This window comes from Chiroxiphia lanceolata, chromosome 8, assembly GCF_009829145.1.
Source record: "Chiroxiphia lanceolata isolate bChiLan1 chromosome 8, bChiLan1.pri, whole genome shotgun sequence".
In the NCBI taxonomy this organism is placed as follows: Eukaryota; Metazoa; Chordata; class Aves; order Passeriformes; family Pipridae; genus Chiroxiphia; species Chiroxiphia lanceolata.
In genome coordinates, this window is record NC_045644.1 from 27,696,246 (window position 1) to 27,716,295 (window position 20,050).

Genomic DNA, 20,050 nt, shown 5'->3' on the forward strand with positions numbered 1-20,050 from the left:
AATTATCAAAAAACTGGACACAGGAATTTTTCAGTAGAACTGACTGTTCAGACTCTTTTCACCTTTAGGGCTTTGAAGAGCATCAGCTTCCTTATCAACACAGTTTGATATGATGCTCCTTTCTCTAGTATGCCAAAAAAGGAAAACATTGTACTGTCTGAAGAAAATGCCAACAGAATCTGTTTCTCTCATAAAGCTACTTTGTGACATGCATATTCCCATAAATTCTACCTGAAAGCCTTTTTCCATAGTAAGTTTAAAGTTTGCAAAATACTTGCAGAGCAAACTTGTATGTGTACTCAGAGCACTGCTAGTCATGAAAAGTACTGACAACAGCAGAACACCTCCAGCAGTATGAAAACACACATTTAAAATAGTTTCTATTTTTGTTCTTTCAAGTGCATTGTTTTATTTTTCAGGCTGTTTCAGAGGTTGCAGACAGATATATTGTTTGTTTTCTATTCTTAAGTGATTTTTTAAAACAAATGTATATATAAATTAATTTTAAAAATATCTATGGTAACTATTGGCTATTTTTGCTGTGCTCAAAACACCATTTTTAACACAAAAAAAAATTCCATCCATCCCTTAAATAGCCCAGAAGACACTATTTTACACCAGAAGTGCCTGCCATCATGGATTCATTTTATTTTAGCAAGAGAGATAAAACATGTGAAATTCCTTATAGCTGGTGCTTGTTATTACAGTGTATAGGGAATTTCTTCACAAACACACACAAAATTTTCCTCCAATTCCAGACTGAAGATACTTTTGCTTAATTAAATATATATGCAAGTCCTCAAAATATACAGGGTGCAGTAAAAGTTTCAGTGCAATGCTTTTTAAAACTCACAAGGTGCCAAGGGGGGAAGACACTGACCTCAGAGTCAGCACAGTTCAGTATCACTGAAATGAAGCAGCTATTTGAAATGTCTTGAGATCTGGCTGAATAAACTAAGACCCCAAAAATTCCCACACCTGTAGAAAATATGGACAATGCTTCACTTTTGGCACATCCCAGCCTGCTCTTGTTGCACAAACTCCTGCATAGGAGGAGTTACAGCCAAACACTTTATTCTTCACGGTAAAGTAATACTCTGTTTAATGGCATTTTTTTCTTGCCAGGGTTTGAGAAAGACATCAACACTATCTCCCCGAATTCCCTCTACACTGCAGTGTTTAATGATATCTAATCTAAAGTAAGAACATGATGCTTAATGAATATGCATTTGTCACATGAATAGCAGGAACAGATTAACTCCAGAAGTCCCCTGTAATCTGCTGGGAGAGATATGTGAAGTGCAAGAGTCAGCACAGCCAGAAAACCTTCAAAATATTTTTCTTCAGCTCTAACTTGAAAAACTTCAATGGTAAAGCTTACCTAAGGAGAAATGGTGCTAACCACAGATTTATTTATTTCCTGCTGATGAGCAAGGCCATGTGAACAACCGAGATGTTTTTTTAATTGCAGGAGGGTGTCAGAGCTGCCGAGTTAAAAGCTTAAGCTTCCAGATTGACACTGACCCTATTTATTAACACAATAATGGGCTTGTGGCTCCTGTGGCTTTCCAGGATATCAGAGAGCTATATATAAGAGTTTTCTTGCTCTCCCATTTCAAGTGGCTGGCAAGGCAGAGTGCATGGTTGAAAGTACATCATGTGGTGTCTCCTGAAAGATGACTGCATTGCTTGTGATCCTCACTTTCATGGCAAGGCAACAAAATCCCTTCAGAAACCATTTATTTCTAAGAACAGGATGACTTTATTTTTTGAAAATACATGATGTTTCTCATACAAGACCTGAGGAGCAGAGCTTGGAGTAGTCTTTTGGGAGTCAGGCAGTCAGATCAGCTTTCCCCTTAGGCATGGCAGCTGGAGAACACCATCCCTTAAGCCCTGGCATCAGCCATTTATGGGAAGTTTCACTGCTGGGAACTAGCAGGGCTAGGAAGCAGGTGAAGGGCTGCTCCTCACCTGGCTCCTGCCTGACAGAGTGGCAGGGCTTGGAGCCTGCCCCATTGCCTGCCATGCCAACTTCACATATTCCTTCAGGATACTCAAGTTCCTTCACAATGGTATTTTCAGATCTTGCAGAATTTCTAGTTAGACATTAACCCTTTAACATCAAACTGTAATTGATCCTGCCTTGAAACATGTAAGATTTCCAACAAACACAAAACATGTTGTTGAAAACATGGCCTACTGGAAAAAAAAAAAAAGAAAAAACAAATTTTTATGTCAGTACAAGTTTTCCTGTTTATATTTTTGATTACTGAAGAAGTGTTTACTGATTTTCAAAAAAACAGTATTCTTGTGGAGGGCTTTTTGTATTTTTGTTTCTTTAAAAATAACTTTTTTTTCACATATTACCTGGAGATAATGTTTGCTGTTTTCCAGACACCTCTAATTGGTGCATATCAGTCTTAAAAAAATAAGTGCTTCAGTTTATTCAGGAATCATCATTATAGTAATACTTCATAGACTCATAGAATAGCTGTGGTTGGCAGGAGCATCTGGAGATCATTTTGGCCAACCTTCCTGCACAAGCAGGTTGCTTAGGACTATGACTATATTCACCTTTTGAAAATCTCCACAGACGGAGACTCCATAATGCTCTGAGCAACCCATTCCACTGATCGATCACTCTTATAGTAAAAAAAAAAAAAAAAAAATCACTAAAAAATTCTTATGTTTAAACAAAATGTCTTGTACTTCAGTTTATGTCCATTGTCTCTTGTCCTGTCACTGGAAATCACTGAGAAGAGTCTGCCTCCTTCTCCTCTACTCCCTGCCATCGGGAATTTATACACATTGATAAGGTCCTCTAAGCTCTCTCTTCTTCAGATAAAGCAGTCCCACCTCTCTCAGCCTGTCCTTGCTACTTAATCACGTCTGTGGCCCTTTACTGGACTCTCTCCAGTATGTCCATACCTTTCTGCTTTCCAGCTGGACAGCCCCAACCTGTGCTGGTGGATGGGGCTGTTCCTCCCCAGGTGCAGGGCTTTGCACTTCCTTTTGCTGCATGGCATGACATTCCTGTTTGCCCAATTCTCATGCCAATCTACATCCCTCTGGATGGCAGCACAACCATCTGGTGTAGCACCCTCCCCTCGGAGTGTTGTATCCCCTGCAAACCTGAGGGCACGCTCTGCCCCATCATCCAGGTCATTAACAACGATGCTAAACAGCACTGGACCCAGACCCAGGTGGTGGATGCACAGTGCACTTGAAGACAATCCCATGAAGGAACAGCACATTGGAGCTAAAAAGCCAATTTTTATGTGTGCATTTGGCTGCTGTCTCACCAACGAGCCTCTGTCATGCTGTTATCCCTGCTTTTGTCAGCATGAGCTCCAACTACTGCAAAAGCCCAGCCAGCTGCTTTGCAGCTCTGCAGCAGACCCAGGTGGCACAGGGACTGAAGCTGCTGCCTTCCTGCCCGAGAGAAAGTCAGGTACAGTGGTGCCAGCAGAGAGGATCCAACCTGCTGCTTTCAACTGAAAAACTCTTTAGGACATAAGAGGCCACTGTTTACCCGCTCACACATGGATTTTGCTTGCTGGAGCATTTCCAGTGTTGGCCATCTCGTAGAAAAGGAGTTATCTGCTAACAGGCAAGTTTTTGTGAGAAAGCTTCAACATCTGAGTTTGCTGCAGGGTGGGGTCTATGTAGATTTGGGTTGCCTCTGACAAAACTATGTATTTAAGAAACAGTTGGGAAAAAGCTGGATTGAGTATCTTACTTGAAAGTCCCAGGAGAGTTCTTTACATGATTATATGCTGTAGTAAAAGAGATGTTTGATTCCTTGCATAAATTATTACTATTAATAACTGAATTACAAATTTAAATATTAATTATTCTAATGAATCCTTTAGTACCTAACAATTAGAGAGTGTTACAAACTCTGAAATAAGCACTACAAGTCTCTAAATAAACAACATATCTGTGGCCTGAAACTGACATTTTTTTCTTACATTGTAGGAGAAAGCTCTGGATTTTCATTTATTCCAACAGAAAGCAAACAAGCATCAAAGTAAGAATCAGACCCCAAATCCCATTAGACTTGGCCCCCTTTGATGGAATTTCCACCCTTCTATCATGTCTGCTTCTTCTTCATTCTTCTAATTCAAATTCTTCTTCAAGATCATATGTGCTGGTGCATTTTAAGACCCCTCCCACATGTGATCTCCCTTATCTGACTTCCATTCTGCAAACTAGCAGTTCACTGTATTTCCTTTCTTATAATTTAAGCAAGGGGTCTCCAAGATATAGAGGGGCTAATGTCACAATTCTCAAAAGCGTGTCTGTAACTCTATTTCTGGACTTAATTCTATATTCAACACTTTTTTTTTAATATGTATATTTTGTCTTTGATCCTGCTCAAGACTCTCACAATGTGTTTTACTTGGCTGTGAAGAACCATGCCCATATGTAGTGTTAAGGCTGAAAGAAACTACAGAGCTGTAGCTGTAATGGGGCTGGAAAGGGGCTCCCAAAGCAAACACAGTTTGCCAGAGTTCTCTGAAGAATACTGAGTGTCTCAGTAGTGCCTGGCTCATAGCTTATACTAGAGTTAGGATTAGCTCTAGCACTGAGAGAACAAGAAATGCTGATATGCAGCTGGGATGGGGCTGGCAAAGGAGAAATAAGGCTGCTGAAAGAGTTCTTCTGGTAATAGTAAGGGTCTGGACTGAGCCATGTCACAAGCCTTTGGTTTAGGGTCAGTTCTGGTGGAGAGTAAAAGCCAGAGGTCCAGTTGGAGTTGAGCTGCCAAAGGACTGCAAGAACTTCAGAGAGAAAACTTCCCAGAGGAATTGATAGTCCAGGGAAGTGCTACTCTGCTTTTCCTAGGGCTCAGTTTATCATTAGGGTTACACTCGGAAAATATCTCAGAGCTCCAAATAGAGTGATGCTGGAAAGAAGCTGCCAGAAGAGAAATAGTTTAGCCCAAAAGGGGAATGTTTAGCCCCTGCAAGGGCTCTGGACTGCCCTTGCAAGGCTGGGATTAGGGCTGGCAGCACCCGCTTCTGTAATTTATGCACACAATATTGTATTTTATGCTTATCTGGCATGTGAGCACCTTAAAGCATGTAATATAATCCACATGCAAGAGAGGTGTAACTCCAAAGAGGTTAACAAAGGGGGAGATTTATCTCCTTATTCATGCTAGACTGCTGAGTCATAAGGGAAGGGAGTGCAAAGGTCCTTAACTTTGTGACACCCTGAGAAGGGCAAGACTTAAATTCACGGGCAGCGAGCGGCAGAGGTGACACGGGGGCCGTGAGGTGGGCGGGCTGGCACTTAAAGGTCACACTGGTATAACATCCATATATCCACATATCCGTATCCCGTTAATATCTCCGTACAACATTCACACGACCCTGCACTCCCGTCACACCCGGCCAGCGCGGCCGCGCGGCCGCGCGCCCCCTACTGGCCCGGCCGCCCCTCGGCAGCGCCGGCCCCGCCCGCGCGCTTCCAGAACCTTCCCCGCCCGCCTCAAAGATGGCCGCCGCGCGGCACCTCCCCCGCCCCCTCCAGCCAATGACACCTGCGGGCTCCGAGGTCACGTGGGTCGGGCGAGCCAATCCGGACGGGGAGCGCTAGGGGCGGGCTGGCGTCAGTTCCGCTGCCGAGGGGCTGGGGCCGTGCGGGGCCGGAGCGGGGCGGGCGCGCAGGAGGCGGCGGGGCAGGTACGGGACGGGAGGGGACGGGAGGGGACGGGACGGGACGGGACGGGACGGGGGTGTGGGGAGGAGAGGCAGGGCCGAAAACGAGCGAGGGTCCGCGGCCCACCCAGGCTGAGGCGGACACGGGCGCCGCCCCGCCGGGCCCGGGAGGGGTTTGAGGTGCGGCGGTGACTGCGCAGCGCTGCGTTACGTTAGTGCCGGTTATGGCCAGTTAATACGCGGGAATTCCATGGAGATTTATTCTGGTTTTAGCTCTCTTGCTCTTTGTAAAGCGCTTGAGGTTGTCTTGCTCCAAGTTTCAGTTTCCAGGGGAAAAAAGGCCAAGATCCCGGAGTTGGCACTGTGAGTTTGTGCAGGCCTTGTCGTCCCGGTCTGGGTGCACTGGGACAGGTCGGGATGTGGCTCGTAAAGTACTTCCCGTTATGGAAGCAGGATTTCATAGCTCTGCTTCAGAGCAAAGTAGCTTTCTAGCAGCAGGATTAATTTCTCACTGTCGCGTCTCTGTGGTTAATGTCAGCGGTCCGGTGCTGTGCGTGCTTGTTCTCACTCGTGTTTATTAAGGTTATCTTTATTTAGGATACTCTTAGACCATACTGGACGCTGCACACGTAAGGTGCGACCTTTGAGAAAAAGGTACTGCTAGTTGGGGTGTCCTGTGATATCAGAAGTTGTGCGTATTCATAATTAAGAGGAGGGGTTGTATAACTTGCACCGTTTGTGGCAGTGAGGGGGTAGTTTTCACACTGCCTGCGGAACACAGGGGCTGTGTCTGTCAGTCTGGCCAGGAGCGGCGTCCCTGTTTTCTGGTCAGGACTGCTCAGTATGACCTGAACCTGTGTTCTGGGCTGTGACCTTGACTGAGTGCTGTGCCCACAAAACCAACTAATTCTTTAAAGGCTAGCTTAAAGCTTCTCTTAAAACTTTTTTCCACTACGTATGTTGTGCTGTTTACTCATTTGTCTTTAGACTTAGCTGAAGTTTAAGTAAGTTTGGGGCAGCTTTTTGAGCATTTATGTGGAGGGCAGAGTACTCATGCAGCATTATGTCTCAAAAGTGGAGGTTGGTTGCCAGGGTAACTCAAATGTAAATACGTAAAGGGATTTATTTTATGGCGTGAAAAGTAGTATGTTCTCTGTTTTTTAGTAAACTGTGAGAGAAGTCTCTGATGGAAATGGGAGATAAATACAAGTGAAACAGAGTTAAACTGCATTTAAGAAGGTTCTATGTCTTATTACAGTAGTTATAGTAATAATACTGGTTTGAATGTAGGCGCTTTTTTTCATTTAGAGATTTTTTGTTGTTGTTTTATTTTTTATTTTCTTTACCACTTTTATTGTGGTTGAGAGTAGTAAGTGTGTCTCATCTGAAAACCTTGTAAGAAAATAGTAAAATATATTTTCTTGTGTATTTGCAGGAACACAGTGTGTCAAGTTATCTGAGCAACCATGCTGGCTGCAAGGCTGGTGTGCCTGAGGGCACTGTCATGCCAGACTATCCGCCCTGCTATCACTCAGGCTTCCCCAGCCTTGAGGAACTCCAATGTAAAAGCATACAGGCTGTGGCAGCCTAACCAGGTAATGTAAATCCTCTTTCTGATGGTCCCAACAGCAGGTATTTTAAAGAGTTGAGTGTGTTGCCAAAAGAATCACTTTGCATGGGGTACCTGCTTTGAACGATCAAAAGTCTTCTGCTTGTTTGAGGTGCCTGCTCTAATTTACTGAAGAAAGAATATTGCTCAGGGTTTTTAAACCACAGGGTTTTTAAAGCATTTGAACTGATATCCTCTGTTCCAATTACTTATTTTTCTCTTGGAATTAATGGGGAAAATAACTTAAAGGAGACAGAGATGGATAGGCCTTACTGTGTAAAATGGGAGGAACAGAAATTCTTGTCCTGTCTCTCTGTTTCCAAGTTACAGTCTTAAATATAACATTAAAGTAAAAACTTTCATTTTAATTATTTTAGTCCCAACATGTGTTTAGGGCTGTAGCCCAGGTTATCTGAGCTATGGCAGGACAATCACAGATCTAACCAGCAACTTTAGAAACTTGTCATTATACTGAGACACTGTTTATTCTTCATGGAGAGATGTTGCAGACATGCTTTCTAGCCAGGCAGAAGGCAACTGTAAGAGGATGTTGCTCTTCTGTCACCTCTGTGGTGAAAGAGCCAGTGGCAAATTCTTCACTTCTTTGTGTTTTCCTCTTAAGCATTCCAGGTTTGTAGATGTGTTGGGTTTGTTTGTGTATGTGCGAGTTTTTGAACGTTGGGCAGGCTTTTGTTAGCTGCTAAACACACCAAAACTGAGGGGCTATGGTAAAGGTCCTGACTTGTAGGGCTCTGATGGCAATGCTTTAGATCTTGAGTTTTAGTGTTAAACTCACAGCTTTGAGTGAGTCCTTGGCGGCTCAGGTGCAAGTTTAATTTAAAATTACCTGGAAAAAATGGTAAGAAAACTTCAAAAGTTGTTCTTGAACTTAAATGTAAGTTTATTCTGTGTTGCTTTTGCAACTAACTAAAACATTGAGTAGCATACTATAGTTATTTGGAGCTTGTCAGCCTTTAAAATCTTGAGTTTATAGGCCTTGATTCAAGGCTTGTTCTCTAAATCAAGGTTAGAATTGAAGCGAAGAATTCAGGTTGCTTTTCCAAATTTAATGTCTGTAAAGTATAAATATTGTGCTAGAATATTTTTTACGTTAAATTGTTTACATGAATAGTATTTTAATGTAGGAAGCAAAATATTTTTTACAAAATAATGAAGTAAAGATTATGTTTTTACATTTGAAAAAAAGGCATGTGGCAGTGTTTAGTATGGTGGGACAAGAGTAGATGAAATGCAGTCTGAGAACTTCAGCTTCTGAAATTCACTGCCTTGGTTCTCTAATTGTAGAGCGTGTGGATGTTTCTCACAAAGGTTTCTAAACTTTAATGTTCAGTTGTTTTTCTTGAACACAGTTGCATCATATGTTTGGGAGGTAAGCACAGAGTATGTAACAATTCCAAGTGTAACAAGTAAGTTGATAAGAATGTCTTGTATTTTATTTCATAACATCTTTTTTTATGCTATTTCCAAATCTAACAGTGTTATGCCACCAGAGTAAGAACAGGTGTAAGGCGAGGAAAACTTGGCCAAGAAGTCAAAGAAGCAGCATTTGAACCATCTGCAGAAACTGCACTTAAAGGTAGAGTAGTTCTGCTTTAAATACTCAGTATCTTTGTACCTCAGCTAAAAAATTCCTCAAAGGAATATGTTTTTTTCAAACTGTTAAAGAGACTGAGAATATTGTTTCTTACATAAGTTGGCTTAGTGCTCTTCAAACAACTGGAGACAGTTTCTCTGCTTGTCTTTCCTTCTTGCAGTTTAAAGCTGCAAATGTGTCACAGTATAGAGAAATTCCTTGTCTTTAAGCTGCTTTTGACAAGTAGTAAGTCAGAAATTATTGTCTCTTAATGGAGATTTGGTTTGCAGATATCAAAAAATAAACTAAAGTTGCTTTGCTGCCTCTACTCTGTACTGTTTACAGGAAAAAATTTGCAGTGTGTACAGTTTGCAAAAAAGTGTTTTTGGTGTTACAGTTGTCTAAGACCTTGGCTTACTATGCTTGCTGGTATATCTAAGTGTTCATAATTTCTGTGGCTTACAAAGGGGTTTTTACTTAGTGTTCAGCAGAACAGACTTGTAAATGTCTAATTTATTGCATTGAATTGGCAAATAGAATATGTATATTGGCTGGATAGTGTCTTGACTATAACACATTAGGTAAAATTGTAGTCTTAGAGTTACACAACTGAAGGTATTTAGTCACAATTGTTCTTCAGTTATAACAATGTTTATGACTGAGGCTTACACTTGTAGCAGTAGTTGATAGGTGGCACAAATCAGGCAGCAGAAAGCAATGGTAAATCAAGTGGTGGTGTTACCCGTGAGCTTTGGAAATCCCTTTTCAGACTGGTGTGGATATAATTGCTACCAAAAAGCCCTTGAAGGAGCAAGCATTAAGGGCAGGTGAATAAGAGGAAAGGACCCAATATCTAGTTTTTGTACTGTTTTTTAGCAAATTGAATAGTGAAATCATATACAAAATCAGCTGACAGTTGAACTCTTCCATTAGAGACTCTGTTAACTGGTTTTGTGTTGAAAATCCTGTCACTGTAATGAAGGTCAGTAAACCTGGCACACTATGAGCTGGACTCTTCTTACTCTTTTGCTGTGAAGCTGTATTGTGTTTGTGGGGTGAATCTTAAGTTCTTCCCATGTAGCTTATTGAGAACTGGTGATGCACTGCCCTGAAGTTAAGTGGGCTTTAAGAAGGAAGATTAGCACAGATCAGCTATTGCAGATACAGCAAAACTCATGTGAGGATGTTGTTAACTATCCAAGAAAAAGCATTCATGAGAGTGTGGGGTTTCTATTCCTTTATACAGCTGATCGCCTGGGGAAAATTATTGTTGCTGGAGGGGCTGCTGTTGGCCTGGGGGCCCTCTGTTACTATGGATTGGGCATGTCCAGTGAGATTGGAGCTATTGAAAGGGCTGCGTAAGTAAGATGGCTTTACTTTTTTAATTAAAGAGTGCATTAAGCAAATCTCCGTCCCCTTCGTATCAGCTCACCCAGTGTGCACACAGCTTACACTTTTTTTAAGCTCTGAACAGCAAACTCTCGCCTCTGTCTCTGCAGGTTTTTAAAGCATAAAACTGAAAGCAAAACTAGAATTATTTAATTATCCAGTATGCTTAAATGGATATTGATCTGAGTTCCTTTGTTTTGCTAAATCTGAAATTTATTTGTGAAGAGTATATAAACTTGTCTTATGAGATTTGCCCCAGATAATTTTAGAAGGGTGGCCTTCTAAAAAACATATTGCTAAGACCACTTTGCGTGGTGTTCCTGTGAGACTGTTCATTAAACTTTAATACAGCTGTTGGAAAGAGAGTCTCCACTAAACACAGGGTCTTACCATAAGCCTTGCTCTAATAAATGCTTTGCTTAAAACTTTGGTGTATTGCTTTTTGATCAACCAAAACCTGACTGATGGCAAAACTGTGCAGTCAGACTTAAAAGATGGTTAGTGATAAGCATGGGCTGGGGAGAAGTGTGTGCTGGAGACATTTTGCTTTGCTTTGCAATTGTACTTGGAAGCAGCTATCTGCATTTATACTGAATGCTTGCTGGTTGTACCTGTGAGAGGCTTTTCATATGTAAGCTGTGTCTGGGATTTTTTCTCCATTTTGACCCATTTTTGAAGTAATGGGTCAAAAGAGTAAAATGGGAGAAAATGTGTGCACTATGTTTAAGTTTAGTATTATCAGGGAAAGTTTTCTGTCCATGCTGTGAGCCGATGATAGTGCAGAAACTCATTCATGTCTAGGTCTGTTACTATTGTTAGAGCTCTCAAAATGACCTTTGTCTTGTGGTGTCAGATAGTCATGTGCACTGTGACTCAGCAATTTGTGAGCTGCTCAGGAGGAAATGTGCTCACTGGTGTGTACCCAGTACACATTCCATAGGCCTTTTTCCTGGAACCAGTTTGTTATATGCACCATTCTCTATTTTTCTGTAGTTAAAAGCATTCATTATTCAGTTTCCCCTGTATGCTTCCTCCTTAGAATTGAATTATAGTTAGCATTATTTGTAACTTGTAATTATTTGTATTTGTGTTTCTGCAGAGTTACATTAGACTGTACCATCAAGATTGAAAGGTTCAGCCCCCCTTGCAAAGTAAACTCCTGGCAGAAGTTGCTAGACCACATCACTGTTATGAAACCTCCCTTACACCCATAGCTATGAATATATTTAACAGCTTGATTGTGTTTTTAGTTGTTCTCCATTTGGAAACTGGTAACTGCACTATATGACTGCTTATTTTTCAGTATTTGGCCAGACTATGTGAAGCAGAGAATTCAGTCCACGTACATGTACTTTGCGGGAAGCGTTGGCCTGACAGCACTGTCTGCTGTGGCAGTGAGCAGAACTCCAGCACTCATGAGCCTTATGACACGGGGCTCCTGGCTGGTAAGTTCATGTTATAAAAATGAAAGTATTTACTGAGAAACGCCCCCAAATGTGATGGTTGATATTAAAAAAAAAAAAAAAAAAGAAAAAAAGATACGTAAACTAATTGGTGAAAAGTAAGGCAAAACTTCTCTTACATTCATGTCTTTATCCATAAAGACCCTTCAGGTATCCTAATGATATTTTGTGATTTAAGATTTGGTGACTCTAATTACATACTGATGTGGACTTTCTATACTACTTTGATACTTTGTCAAAGACAAACTACATGAGCAAAAAAAATGCTGTGTCATCCTTACCAGCTGTAAGTAAGAACCTCTTATAAATAGCTACCTGAGGCTCCTGAAACTGTTTCTGTTGCTGTCTGGAAATGGAAATGCAGGTCTCTCTGCATTCTTACACCTCCCTGTACTGTCCTGTATAGCTCTTTGAAAGCTGTCTCCTGTTTGCCAACGCTGAACCAATACTGGTGGGCAAACCATCCAGGCAAAACACTCACAAAATCTGTTTACTTAGTGCATATTCAGTGTGTTAAGTGGAGAGAAACGATAATAGTTAAATGCCAACACCTACATAACTTAAGGAGATTAATTAAATAATGCATCCTTGGTGATAAACCAAAGTTGTACATTTCTGACCAGTCTGGGAGGTGCTGGATGATTCTGCATGGAATCATCAATAGGAGGAGGTAGTGAGGTTAAAAAGTCATTCGTAGCAAAAAATGTGAACTGAGTATTGGCTTTGGTGGAGAAATGTACAAGAAAAAAAGTAAGGCTAATACATTTCAGGTACCTTAATGAGAATGAGAGTAAGGGACAGGACCATGTGTTTTCTTTCTGTTACTTACACAGCTGAGATTGTTGCCAACTTAACCCATAAACATGTATTCTTAGAAGACTGAGTAAAAATAAAATGAAAATGACTGTAAACTAAGATCTACAAAGATTTGACTGCAACTTTACAGGAGTAAAACTGACGAACACTCCTTAGGAATTAGGTATCTGGTTTCACTAGAATTACACTATTGACTTTTAAACTAGGAGGTTAGAACAGAGACCATATGTCCTAATGCTAACTTGAGCTCTGTAATTCTGTTTCTACAGGCAATTGGTGCAACTTTTGCAGCTATGATTGGTGCTGGAATGTTGGTCAGGTCTATATCCTATCAAGACAGTCCAATAGCTAAACATGCAGCTTGGATGTTGCATTCAGGTTTGTGATTTTAATGTTTATTGTAAAGATGTCTGTGCTTCAGTGTGACCAGATTCTTACTTTAACAAAACTTTAAAGTCAGATTTTATATATTGCTGTAGGAGAGTTAAGGTTTTTCAGAGACCATTGAGAACTCCTGAATGTCAGGGAAGAATTCCTAAGTGTCCTTAACAGAACTTTAGTGTTTTTCATAATCTTCTAGAAGAAGTCAGGCTCAAGTTAAACTTGAGATATGTATATGGCATATGGGATAGAACTAACTGGTTTTGTAGCTCTTTGATTGTGTGACTGTTTTCTGACACTATAGCTTCTGTAAGCACTCTTGCCTATGCTAACCATTTCAGTATTAGTTTACTACTGAGGTATGTGTCCATCAGGTATTTAAGCTGTGAGTACAGATCAGTTTCTCACTAAGAATACCTACTTCAAGTAACAGTGGCTATCATTTTTCAAAACTGTTTTGACAGAAATATTTTATGGTTCAGCAAAGCCACATGGATGCTGGACATTAGAATCATATTTGCGTCTCCAGAGCTTCTCTGCCAAGAAGAAGTTATGTTGTAGCGATTGTTATTATGTTAAACAACCTAATATGATAATAATTAACTAGATAAGTTTCATACAAGACTAGCAAAAAATCTGACTTATTTGCCTAACTGATAATTGTACCAGACATCTGTGCTGCTTTTCAGTGTCACATGTTCCTAATGCTGTTATGTAGTTGATTAGTCCATGCCAAGTATCTCTTACCAGCTCTGTTTTGAACCGATCAGTATGTTGACTTTTGTTAGTCTTTTTTCCAAAGACCAGCTCCCTGAAGTACTCTCCAGAGCTAGATAAAAGCAGGTCATGGAATTTAAGGTTGCTAATTTGTTGTGCTCCCTTCTAGATAAGCGCACAGTCAAGTACATTGATATTTTGTTGTGTGAGTGGATTAGGCTGAGCCTTGCCATCTGAATGGAGGGAGAAAAAAATCAATTGTTTTGAGATGTGGTGTTCCAAACCTTACATGTGTTTTGTTTTGCTTTGGGTAGGTGTCATGGGGGCGGTGGTGGCTCCTCTGGCCTTCCTGGGTGGTCCCTTGCTGGTCAGAGCTGCCTGGTACACCGCTGGAATCGTCGGAGGGCTCTCAACTGTGGCCATGTGTGCTCCAAGTGAAAAATTCCTGAACATGGGAGGACCACTTGGCCTAGGCTTAGGCTTTGTTCTTGCCTCTTCCATTGGTAAATACTGTTTTAATACTGTCATATAAAGTAGGTTATAAACTTAAGCTACTAAGGTGCAGCTCACATTGAGTTGCAGGCTGGTCTGTCCAGTTAAGATTCGCCTTATATAGCCCTGGCAACTCTAGCACAGCAGAAACTACTGTTATATTTGTTCTTGAAAACAAACGTGAATGTACAGTTCTGGGAAATGTTAGTCTGACAAACACCCACTAGTGGTGGCTTATATTTTTAGTTACTGCCGGTGAGCGGGGAAGACAGTAAATGTGATCTTAGTTCTCAATCCCCTTGTTCTTCTTTGTGTTCTAGGCATTATTGTAGTCATAGGGAGAGAAGTACTTTATCATGAGAAAAATACACAGTTCCCTAGGGTGTTCAAAATTCCTGGTTGTATATGTGACATCTTCAGTGTGTATATTAAAGCTCTTGGTATCAAAACTGCACCACAAATCAAGAATTGAATACTTGCTGAAAAACGTGTGCGTTACAGTAACTGAAGTTTGACCTAACTGAAAGTAGTAGATACACAGTTTCCTTTGACACTACTGTACATTCCTCTCCAGGATCCATGTTCTTGCCTCCTACTTCTGCTTTTGGTGCCGGCTTGTATTCCGTAGCCGTTTATGGTGGGTTGGTGCTCTTTGGCATGTTCCTGCTCTATGATACACAGCTTGTTGTCAAGCGTGCAGAAACTCTTCCCTATTACGGAGTAACCAAATACGACCCAATCAATGCGTAAGTGTTCTGTGTTAGCAAAGCTGATCTCGGTGTCTGTGTAAGAATTTGCCCCAAGCTGTATTGAAGTATACTGTAAAAATAGCCTTTTGTTTATTGTTCAAGTGTGTTGCTGTTAAGCGTGAAAGATCACAGGTTTTAAAAATAACAATGAGAAGACAGATAGTGAAGTTAAAGCTGATGAAAGCATCTGTCTGAATTGTGAGAAACAGTATTGAATGTGTGATGTCACATGCCTCCAGCAGTACATTCTGAAAAGTATTTTTGTTTTCTAAAGCATTGCTGAGAGAATTTATAGCTGCTTTCTGAAAATATCTGTCAGTATTAGCTGATACAAAAAATGTTAACCTTTCTATAGGCATTAAATACGTAATAGTCTTTGTCACTAAATAAAAAAGCTGCAACGGTGTGATAGGGAAGAAAGCATTAATTGACTCAGTAAAGAACAAATGTTCTTCTTTGTAACATGTAACTTCTTTGTAAATGTCTGTCTGATATTAGGTGAATTCTTTACCTCCTTGGTTCTGTTTTCTTCTAATTAAAGTAGAAGATAAGCAGATCAAAGTACAATATACTCCTGTAGGAGAACAATATACTGTCTGTTAGGACTTCTGTAAATAGTTCTTGCTGGCAGAGGTGGTAGAGCAAAAGCAGGGGTGTTTTTTGACATATCAAGCATTGAGGACAATCATAGTTGGGTTTTGTTACAGATGCTTCACGAAGGCTTTTTAAATGAAATATAATGGTGTGAAATGCCAAATAATACTATTTCTGTTCAACAATATTAACTTTGATTTCTTGTTTCCTAGGTGCATGGGTATCTACACCGATACACTGAACATCTTTATTCGGGTGGCCACCATGCTTGCAGGTGGTGGAGGTGTCAGGAAAAAGTAAACTGAGACTCTTCTCTACAACTGTCTTGGCAGCGTACCGAGTGCACATACTGAATAAATATTCATGGTTTAAAGCAGTATTGCTCCAAGTGAGAATTTTAAAGCATTTCAGCATATTGTTTCAGTGCAATGTGATTCAGACTTAATAGTTTTTCTTCAAACACTTTCCAGCTCTGTGATAGTGCAAACTGCTTCTAATTGTACATTATTTTGGGAAAGTAAATTATTTTTAATATATAAACAGTCTTACCTGCTTTTTAATGGGTTTGATGGCAGTTCAACTTACTTTCTTTTACTGTGACTGCATAGTAAAGGAAGTAATTCCTGAACTGGTATCCCATACACAGGTAGGGACACAACCTACTTCATGAAATGCTGCTTAGATGCATCAATTTTCAGTTAAGATTACATAATTTTATTTCAGTGACATCTTAAGAAAAAATGAATATATATGGCACTAAATGCAGTAATGACTTTGACCTGGGCAGAAATTTCAGAAAGGTTTAAGCAGTTGTCAGAAATGTGTTGGATTTGACAGGTAGGTGACCAAAAAGTGTAAAGGAGACAAGATGTGAAAACTATGCAACGTTTGTCCCATATGAACTTCAGTCTCTTTCTGGAGTAAACATGAGAATTCCTTGCTTTAATGCTGACTGGATATAATAGCTAGGTTATTTTGTTATAGATTTATAAAATCATTGAATGGCAATATAGCTGTGTCTTCCTTCTGGTGACTGTATTTCTGTACTGCAGATGAAGGTTGTCCTTCATGCTCATCTCTTGGAACCTTGTACAATTGGCACAGAAAGAGGGAATTGGGGATGGCATGCTGGAAACCCCAATATCTTAAATTTACCATACTGGTGCGTGCATTAGTCTGTTTACCTCTTCTCCAAATTGGGATGTATAACTTGATCTAAAAGAAAAGTTCCCTAATAGTGAAATTGATTTAATAGTAAGAAATTTATACTTCACAAACTCTATATGCTGGAATAAAAGGTGAGTTCTTGGGCCAAGAAAGTTTCGACCTAATGTCAACAGCTTAGATTTTCAGTTTCTGGTAAATATGCTATGTTTATCTATTGACCTATGAACAATAAAATTCTAGCCTCACAAGTTGACTATTCTCACTTTCACTGTGTTAACAAATATTTTAGTACCCCTGCCCTAAGATTTTGTTTTGTTTTGTTATGGTTACAATTTGCTTTGTAAGAGAGGGTATATTCCTCTATGTAAAAATGTGCAAAGATGGTTTTCAGTTTCACTGGTGAGCATTCTTTGGGGATGTTTCCCTGATGTCTTCTGAAGAGGTGTGGCTTGATTCTGTGATCATACCTTGGTCCAGAATCAGACATATGAATAAACAGTAAAGTGTTAACTAGTTCTGAGCGCTGAATAAGACCACTTGTTTCATCTCTCTTTTTGGACTAGGTTAGGAGTTATACTTAGCCCAATCAAACTTTTGCTTACAGAAGATTAATTTGTTTTTCATAGCGTATTGCATAGTATTTTTATTTTTTTCACAGGCTGATATGTAAGAGATTAGACCTAAGGGACCTAAGCACTGCATTGTTTGGTATAAGACTTCGAGGCTCCAAATAAAATTTAATCCAGGAATTTAGGATTCTTGGAACACTGGGATTAGATTTTATTTTGAAAACAAAGCTGGGAAGAGTTCTGAACAAGTGGAAAATTGCTGGTTTGTCCTTTCTGAAATGCAGCCAGAGGAAGCATTGCTGCTGCAGTGCTTTTGTACAATAACTCTTTGGCTGAGCACTTCCCCAGGATGTGTGGAATATAATTACCACTTGTCTTTGAGAGGAATCACAGTCAGTTCTTCACCTGTAACAGGACTTTTAACCTCCAGCTACTTCCAAGCTCTGGGAAAAGGAGCTGTGCTCACTGGGCATTCTGGTGTCTCAGGAGAAGTTCATGGAGAGCTTGTGGAAGTCCTTCAATTTATTGCCTAGTGATCTCCAAGCAAGAGAAAGTCCCAGGTTCTGCTCCCTAGTCTCTGGGCAGTTCCATATGTTTTGGATACACATAATCACGAGATAAAATACATAAACATCCCAGGTGATAGGAACCCATGGAGGGAGTTTCCAAATCTCTCATCTTCAGCTATCCTTTGGTAAGATCACTTGTTTCATTCAGGATATAGATAGTGGTCTTTTAGAAGACAAATAAGTTTTGACTTCCTTGTTGCTGTTTAATTTGTCCTTTAGCCAACATGCTGAGGTGGTATGTGCTGCTAATGAAACATGTATCTGGAACTATCTTTACAAAACCAGCTCCCTCGACATCTTTGAGCTGTAGACTGAGTAACAGTCTGGTATCCCAGCAATAAATTTGTGCTGTACTGCTTCACTGGTCTACCCTTTGTAGAACACTTCTCTAGGGCTCTCTTAAAAGCCATCACACCTGTTTCTGCATCCCCGTTACATTCTGAAACTGATAGAGTAACGTGGCTGCTTCACACCAGTGTGAGATGGACACCAGTGCCTGATGCACGCTGCTGTACTGCATTTACTCCTCGCATGCTTGTGTAGTTACAAGGGCTGTGTCTGATTTTTTGGAAGTAATTCATTGCATCGTGATCCTCCGTGTTTGTTACAATAAATAAAACACTGTTCTGGTGTCACCTTGGGGGGTTCACACCTTGCGGTGCCTCTGTCGGGGCGTCCCGGGGCCGCTTTGGGGGAATCGGAGGAAACTCGGGCTGGATTTTTCCAGAGTACGGAATGGGGGAAAACCCGGACTGGTTTTTGGCTGGAGTACGGAATGGGGGAAAATTCGAACTGGATTTTTCCAGAGTACGGAATGGGGAAAACCTGGGCTGGACATCTCTGAAGTATGGAATGGGGGAAAACACGGACTGGATTTTGACTGGAGTACAGAATAGGGGAAAACCCAGATTGGATTTTGGCTGCAGTACAGAATGGGGGGAAATCCAGACTGGATTTTGGCTGCAGTACAGAATGAGGGGAAACCCAGACTAGATTTTGGCTGGAGTACAGAATGGGGGGAAACCCAGACTGGATTTTGGCTGGAGTACAGAATGGGGGGAAACCCAGACTGGATTTCCAAAAAAAAAAGGGTTAGACTTAATGATCTCAGAGGGCCTTTCCAACCTGGCTGATTCTATGAGTCTATGACTTCAGTGGATGAGATTACAGCACTAACAGTATTTTCCTACTGATGCCTAATGTGGGTCTTCAAGAAGAGAAAAACAAGATTGAGTTGTTCCTTTACATTTGAAGTCCTAAGTCAAAAATTAAAATTTACCTTAATTAGGACGTCTCTGATTTGATGGAGGATGAAAATCTAAAACCATTGCTACAGCCAGAGCTTCGTATCGTTACTTATATGTATATGAAATAACAACTGGCACCACCTACTTAGGATCATAAAATTCTGTGGGAATTTTGGCAGGTCTAGTCATGACTCAATATTGTGTAAGCAGAGTTTGGCTAAAAATTCCCCACCTTTTACAGGAATTCCTTATTATGTGTGCCAAAGAACATTAAAGATGTAAGCATTACGTTTAGCCTGCAATTAAATTATAATCTGATCCTAAATATTGGTTATAGCCAGTTTCTGAGGATTTGTATGATGTTTCAAATAATTCTGCTTTAAATCATGATCTAAATAACCATCTGCATAATTTTAATCATTTACTTTGACTTTAGCAAGCATATAAATCAGATGTTTTCCTAAGAAAGTGTTCTTCATTCAGCTAGTATAGGTAAGAAGGCTAGATCTGACTGATGTACATGTTTTCAGTTTGCACAGCAGAATGCAAGATGAAATTTAGATCTCACCTTATGAAAATATTTAGTGTAATTAGCTTTGCAGTTTGTGCCACCTCTGCTGCTGCTGGCAGCTGTGAGGTAATGTGCCTTGATCTTCTTGAAACCTGTATAATAGTTCACCTATAACACAGTAACACCGCAGCCTGGTGTCTTTATACAGTTTGAATTGGACTCAAAAGACAAAGATGTTTCCTCCCTTTTCCTGCTGTCATTAAAGAGCAGAACAATTCTTTACGTCTTCAATATTTGAAAATAACTAAGTAGTGTAGCATCTTTTTGATCTGAACTTCAGTTTATAGCAAACACAGAATTTAGAAATGGTTGCTGTAAGTTCATTTCAAAATTTGAAATGGACCATTTAGAAAACAAACAAACAAAAAAAGAGGAATGCATTTAAATGTATCTACATAGTATTTAGGTAAGAATTGGATTTCTGTTTCAATATTCAGCCATCTCAGTGACCTTT

General features: G+C 40.3%; 1 protein-coding gene across 6 annotated transcripts; it reads left to right on the plus strand.

Moving 5' to 3' along the window:
• The first annotated feature begins 5,582 nt into the window (after window positions 1-5,582).
• Window positions 5,583-16,893, plus strand: GHITM (growth hormone inducible transmembrane protein). 6 transcript variants are annotated; one of them, XM_032694728.1, is made up of 9 exons: window positions 5,583-5,693; window positions 7,105-7,264; window positions 8,776-8,875; window positions 10,119-10,230; window positions 11,565-11,706; window positions 12,810-12,918; window positions 13,953-14,141; window positions 14,705-14,876; window positions 15,686-16,893. In XM_032694728.1, exons 2-9 carry the CDS (start codon window positions 7,136-7,138, stop codon window positions 15,771-15,773), a joined length of 1,041 nt encoding a protein of 346 aa, XP_032550619.1. In that variant the 5' UTR covers window positions 5,583-5,693; window positions 7,105-7,135; the 3' UTR covers window positions 15,774-16,893. The 6 variants fall into 6 exon arrangements, with proteins under 6 accessions (XP_032550619.1, XP_032550620.1, XP_032550622.1 ...); XM_032694729.1 differs by lacking the exon at window positions 5,583-5,693 and adding an exon at window positions 5,734-6,032; XM_032694731.1 differs by lacking the exon at window positions 5,583-5,693 and adding an exon at window positions 6,284-6,303.
• The last annotated feature ends 3,157 nt before the right edge of the window (window positions 16,894-20,050 follow it).